Here is a 6,934-nt window from a genome sequence, read left to right as displayed (position 1 = left end):
TCTTTATAGGGATTTAAAGCAAACCTCTCCCTTCTGAGGCGACCCGGGGAGAAGACCTATACCCAGCGTTGCCGCTTGTTTGTTGGGAATTTGCCTGCTGATATAACAGACGAAGACTTTAAAAGACTGTTTGCCAAATATGGGGAGCCGGGAGAGGTTTTTATCAACAAGGGGAAAGGCTTTGGATTCATTAAATTGGTAGGCTTTCATTCTGTACATCCACCCATTCAGTCCTTCCGAAATAGTCATTTGCGATTTGGTTTTTCTAAAACTGGATCTTAAAACTTCCCTCAGGAATCCAGAGCTCTTGCAGAAATTGCGAAGGCAGAACTGGATGATACCCCCATGAGGGGTCGACAGCTTCGTGTTCGGTTTGCCACACATGCTGCTGCTCTCTCAGTGCGTAATCTTTCACCCTATGTGTCCAACGAGTTGCTGGAGGAAGCTTTTTCCCAGTTCGGTCCGGTGGAAAGAGCTGTTGTGATTGTAGATGATCGAGGTAGATCAACAGGAAAAGGCATTGTTGAGTTTGCATCAAAGCCAGCTGCAAGGAAAGCCTTTGAACGGTGTACTGAAGGAGTGTTTTTGTTGACAACGTAAGTATTTTGCAGCTTAGTTTTTTTAGTTTTAAGCTGAATAAAGTTGTCAGCTACTAGTTCTTCAGATTGGAGGTTCTGATGCAGAAGTAAACCGAGTATTTTTTGTTCAGCACTCCTAGGCCAGTTATTGTGGAACCATTGGAACAACTGGATGATGAAGATGGTCTTCCAGAAAAGCTTGCTCAGAAGAACCCAATGTATCAAAAGTAGGCACTATCTTTTGGCTTCAAGCATATGTAGGTGATGTACATAGTATTGTCCTAGGCTTTAAAGGAGATTGAGTAGTTTTTCAGAAATGAGCTGTGAGCGTTGAGTAGTATTTTCAGTTCTTGTTGGTTTTTTGGTAGTGGTTTGGCTTCAGGTAATGTAATGTAGAGATCTTATCTGTTCAGCATATGCACTAAGCGTTACCAAAGCAATTTTCTACGTTGCATCACAAAGAAACAGTAAAGGTTTAAATAGCTGCTCAGTAACAGACAGTTCTGACATACATAGGAAATCAGACTTCAGCTGTTTGCTCATCCTGTTGAGAACTGCCATCTCACGGTGTATTTCCTATTGATGCTCTCATGGAGAACTCACACACAGATGTTTGTGATGTGAAATGAGGAATTAAGTAAAATTTTAACTCGTTCCATGATTAATAAAAATTATCTGCTTCCAGATGTGCCTTAGGAGGCTGAGCATAAAAGAATAGATAAGAGTCTTCCTAAATAGTAGGTTTAGGTTAGGGTACATATGCTAAACCTGTGTGTTGTAAGAATGCTGTGTTTTAAAAGAGAGTGCAGGGTAGAGATCCAGCCTGTCTTGTGTGAGAAAGTGTTCAGAATTAGTAGCTTTGATCCAAAACTACGAGCAGTTCAGAGGCAGTGTCTGAAAACATTGCAGATTACTGTGGTGTTCCTTAAATGTTAATGCTTTACGTTCCTAATGTGTGGAAAGCTTTTGAACTTCCCAAGTTTAGTTCCTTTAATTACTGAGTCTTTAACTCCAGTTTCTTTGTATGACAAAATGAATTGGTGGCCCTCAGGCAGTTTGAAAGCTGTTAAAGTGAAGATTATTACTTGCCTTTGACACGTAGTGCTTTGGGTAAGCTGGCTCTGAAAAACTCCATCTCTCCATATGCTGCTGTTTTGAGCAGCGCTATGTACTTGGGCAAAGGGCTGTCTTGTCTGTGGTTTTGGCACCTGACTGTTGCAGGCAAGGGAGTATCTAAGGAAGAAGATAAGATGAACATGCAGTAGAATTGCAAGCAGGAAGATTTGCCTGGGGGTGATGGTGCAGGAGTCTCTTATTGCTGTGGTAGTCACAGGGTTTATATGAAATGCTGCTGGGCTGTTACCAGCATCCTCACACAAGTCTTCTGTCACGTCACTCTGAGGTCGTATGTTCAGGGCTCCTTTGCTGTTCCCTGATAATCCTGCTATTCTGCATGTGATTTTTTTGTTGACCTTCAGATTCCAGGTTTACCCGGTCTGAATGAGCATCTTCCTTTCTGCATGGAAAGAGAGACTCCTCCCCGCTTTGCTCAGCCTGGCAGTTTTGAATTTGAATATTCCCAGAGGTGGAAATCTTTAGATGAAATGGAAAAGCAACAGAGAGAGCAAGTAGCAAAAAACATGAAAGATGCCAAGGACAAACTTGAAAGTGAGATGGAAGATGCTTATCATGAGCATCAGGCAAACCTTTTGCGTCAAGGTAATTGGCTGTCAATTCTAGCTGATCTCTTTGCTTTCAGTGCTGGATTAAATGGGTGGCTGGCTGGTGGTTTCATGAATAAATTCATGCTTCCTACTGCTAACTAGAGAATTTCAGGCTTAAAGAGCAGCTGATGGTTTTTCAGTTTGTGCTTAAATGAAGGGTTGTTAAAACTAGTGACACTCGGAACGTGGCTGGCTGCCTTCATGCTGCTGAGGGTGATCTCCCAAATCTGAGTGTAAATCTGACATGAGTTTGTGAAATAGCTGCTGACAGACTTCATTTCTGCAGACCTCATGAGGCGTCAGGAAGAGTTGAGACGTATGGAGGAACTCCATAATCAGGAAATGCAGAAACGCAAGGAAATTCAGCTGAGGTTGGTTTGGCTTTTGTGGGAGTTTGTTCAAAGTTACATTTGTTTGATTTTTTTTTTTTTCCCAATTACTTATCTGGAGGTTTTTATTTTTCAAGAAACACCATCGCTGCTTCACTTTGTGCATGAGAAATTGAACTGCAGTGTAAGTCTTTCCTCAAGACCTTGAGCATCATAAGAGTATCTTTTTTTGCTTAACTGTAATCACTTGGTGCCTTTTAAATTGCTGATGCAAGTGATGTTGATGAGTGAATGTGTCACACTCCTGGGTTTTAACAGTCTGCTTTGGGGTGATCAGGCAGGAGGAGGAGCGGCGCAGGCGAGAGGAGGAGATGATGATACGTCAGCGGGAGATGGAAGAACAGATGAGAAGACAGAGGGAAGAGAATTATAGTAGAATGGGTTACATGGATCCAGTAAGTAAAATCATGCTAGTTTTTTGCATATATTACGATGTTCAGAAATTTTTTGGATGTATTGTCAAGACTGATGCGTTTTGCTTCCTTTAGGTTAGATACCGTGTTGCCATTGGGTAGGTGGAGGGGTAGTAGTGGTTGTATGTGTGCTTTATCTCCTGAAAAGGTGCGGATTTCAGTTGGTTACCTGTGCTAAAAGTTGTTTCTTCTATGCAGAGGGAGAGAGACATGAGAATGGGTGGTGCCACCACAATGAACATGGGAGGTAAAGAATTTTTAAATGATTACTTTCTGTGGCTAACTCAGAAAGCGTCAGAATATGATTATGTATTTCTCTTCCTTAGATCCTTATGCTTCTGCAGCCCAGAAATTCCCACCTCTTGGAGGTGGTGGCGGCATAGGTTATGAAGCTAATCCAGGAGTTGGCCAAGCAGCCATGAGTGGTTCTATGATGGGAAGTGACATGGTAATGTATCCTGTGGTGGCGTTAGCTTAGCTCAAGGAAAATGTTGTGGTTGGGGATCGAGTTCTCTGCCAGTGTTCGGATGGTTGTGTTATTTCACTGTTCACTGCTGACTTTCTTGTCAGGTATTTTAACACGAAGACAAGTGTGGCAGTTTGTTAGATTAGTTCTTAACCATTATGGGAGCTTACACAGTCGGAAGTTGTTTGAAAGTGAATTCAAACGTGCTGTTCAGCGTATTTGCAATTGACTGTGACTTCATTGGACTTGGGAAATTCTGCGTCACTGTTGGGCTTGGAAGGATTTTTTATAAATTCTAGTGAATGACAAATTTCAGCATGGAAACATGTAATGTAGCTCTTCAGTAATTTCACCTTCTGTGTTAACGGACAAGAGAGATTTTTGTTCTTTCCAACGTGTAACACTGCATTTGTTTTGGCCCTTCCAAGCCTAGTTAGGATTGATGCATGTTGGTATGGATATGCTGTTGTTTCCACAGTCTGCGCTCACATCTGTTTAAGCAGCAGATGAACTTAAGTAATCACTGGTGAACAGCGTATCCCTTACTCTGTATGCTCATGTTTGCTATAGAAGAGCAGAAATGCTGGGGTTCAGCTTCAGGCATGTTCCAGTGATCCTTGACTGTAGCCATTTTGTGGTTCCTGTCTCACAAGGGAATGATAGCCCTTTCTTTTCCCGTGTTGAGCATGACTGACTAGGTAGTTTGATAAAGCTGCAGCATATCTCACCTTCCGAGGTATGTTTCCAAACTGTACTATTTTTGGCACACTAAATGTGTGACTGGGCTTTGAGCCTGCTTGGTGTTATCACACTGAAGCAATATGGATGTAGATTAAAGAAATGCTTAACGGGTAGGGTGGAAAACTGTGTTGGCTTAGGTGGCAATATTACTGTGCTTTCACCCTCCTGAAAGGGTGTACACTCTGTAGCACAAGCTGAACTAAATGATTTTTGGGTGGGTTTAGGCCTCTGGCTTCATGTTGTGAGCTACCATAGTAGCTTGTCAGGAATCTTCTGGTTTTTTGGGGGAACCATGTCTTTGGAATGGTAACTTTGCAGAGCATCAGTGATCCAGTAGACAGTGCTGTTGGCCTTAATGTATCTAACCTACTGATACTGAAGCAGATCCTAAGCTTCCCGTGAGCAGTTAGGCAGTCTGTGGTGAATGCTGTGTACAATCATGGTACAGGTGCATGCTGAACTTGTGTAACACTTGAAAACGGGCTATGGGCAAAAGGGGTGACAGTAAGATGGTTTAACTGCCTTGAGTTTCTTAGGATGGGGATCTCTGCCACACAATGCTGTCACAGTTACTGGGCCAATACCTTTTAAACAGAATTGGAGATAAGCTGCCATGAATTAGGCAGAAAGAACCTAGGTAATCTTTCTGAAATTCCTTTCTTGGAAGGGTTCAAACTGACTTTCAGAAGTCAAGAACTTGAGGGGTGAATTTTCAGTTGCAGATACTTTTTGTAACAACCAACCTACCACTGTTCTATACTGGGTAGTGGGAAAACTTGCCTGAAATGAAAGTTTAAAGCTATCTTTGAGTTTATAATTTGTCCATTCTATAGATTGAATGCTGATCACACCTACTCAGACAGTAACTAAATGAAATACATGCAACTATAGGCGCTAGTGAAAAATACCTGAAGCCTCTGCTTTATTGCAGGGCGATTTAGCTTTTACATCTTGGTGTGAAACCTTTCAGTGCTGTGAAGTTGTGAATTTTCCAAGAGCTTGTGGTGAAGGCGGGGTGGGAAGGGAGATACTGACTGGATGCACACAACCCTTTGTGCAGAGTTCTAACTGGAAACACTGGATAAATAAATAGCTCTTTGAACACGTTTGTGTATTCTCCAGCAGCAGTTCCGCAGTGTCCTTTGCTCGAGCATTGTGGTGGTTAGGTACAGCTAAATCACTGGTCACTAGCTTTTTTCACACTTTTGTTTTTCTTCTTGCAATCCAGTAGTGCTCACAGTCACTTTTGGTTACTGCCTAAGGCCTCTGCAGTTTAGTCAGCAGACCGTAGTCTTAACCCCATCTTGAAAAGCACATGGTCTCTATTGCAGCACATGCCATTAACTGGTGAGTAGGCATTCTGTTTACAATGACATTTTATGAATGTCAGCTCATACTTCAGTGAACTCAAGATACGTTCTCTGGCTAGGCTTATTCGGAAATGACAGTGATGGAATCTAAGCTTTTACTGCACTAAAGGTGAGAAGTTTGCAAGCTGTTTGCATTAACTTGATTGAAAATTGCTAGAGCTCATTTGGAAAAGTTGTTAATTCACATCTGCACTAATGCTTACATTTCTAGCACTGCAGGGAGGATCTGTTCTTTGTGACAGATGTATGAGAATGCATCAAGTGGGAACATACCTCAAGGCATGTATTACAATAAACTAATTTTTAAATTACCCTTTTTTCCTTTCTATGTTCCCGGTACCTGTGGATCGGCTCAATGGTGATTGTATCGACGAACCTTGACTACGGAACCTTCTAAAAATATATACTTAACACACATGGACATCAACTACATATAATGAACTGTTAATTCTGTTCCAATAGCGTCCTGAACGCTTTGGGCAGGGAGGTGCGGGGCCTGTGGGTGGCCAGGGTCCTAGAGGAATGGGGCCTGGAACACCAACAGGATATGGTAGAGGGAGAGAAGAATATGAAGGCCCAAACAAAAAGCCCCGATTTTAGATGTGACCTGTAGTTTCATTCCAGTTTGTTTTTTGTCTGTCTTGTTTAGACACCAACTTTTTAATTCTTGCATTTTAGTAAGAAAGCTACGTTTTTATGGATGTTAGAAAACTTACTGACCTAATATTTGTAAGTGGTCTGTTTGGGCGAGTACAATTTAATTATGTAATGCAGTGTTTCAAAACAAACTTAGCTGTTTTTTTGATGTATAACGTCCCTAACTTGATGGCAGTGTACCTTGTGCCACTGAATTCCCAAAGTGTACCAACTTTTTTTTACTGTGCTTCAAATAAATAGAAAACTAAATGTAGTAACTCTTATTGCCATTCGTGGTTAAACATAACGAGGCTAAACCCCACACCTTCTGCAGTAAACTGAGAGTCTTGAGTAGAGGTCAAACTAGACCAAGGTGTGGAACTGCAGGGAAGAGTGAGCTCTCTTCACAAAATGCCTCTATCCTAAGATTGGGTCAAATAGTAGCCTAACTTTGCAGTAGGTGCAGATCTTTTTTTGAGCATCAATTGTGCTGCAATAAGGAAGCAAATGGAAATCTTGCAAGTGCTGTAAGATGCTCTAATTTGAGCTACACTGCAAGCAGTGCAGTATGTAACGATGTTCCTATTTTAGCTATGGATAATGGGTGGTGGGATGGT

The 6,934-nt window shown here is 41.8% G+C and overlaps 1 protein-coding gene across 1 annotated transcript; it reads left to right on the top strand.

Moving 5' to 3' along the window:
• Positions 1 to 15: 15 nt before the first annotated feature.
• On the top strand, positions 16 to 6,587 carry SFPQ (splicing factor proline/glutamine-rich; the record flags this gene model as incomplete). Its single annotated transcript, XM_010019679.1, has 9 exons — positions 16 to 198; positions 295 to 596; positions 710 to 805; positions 2,101 to 2,297; positions 2,589 to 2,673; positions 2,969 to 3,086; positions 3,303 to 3,351; positions 3,431 to 3,552; positions 6,144 to 6,587. Coding segments are annotated over 9 exons (1,290 nt in total), but the record flags the coding sequence as incomplete, so codon positions are not given.
• Between the last annotated feature and the right edge of the window lie 347 nt (positions 6,588 to 6,934).

Source organism: Nestor notabilis, unplaced genomic scaffold (assembly GCF_000696875.1).
Source record: "Nestor notabilis isolate BGI_N333 unplaced genomic scaffold, ASM69687v1 scaffold25798, whole genome shotgun sequence".
Lineage (NCBI taxonomy): Eukaryota > Metazoa > Chordata > Aves > Psittaciformes > Psittacidae > Nestor > Nestor notabilis.
Note: the sequence above shows the minus strand (reverse complement) of the source record. Positions and strands in the feature narration are given on the sequence as shown.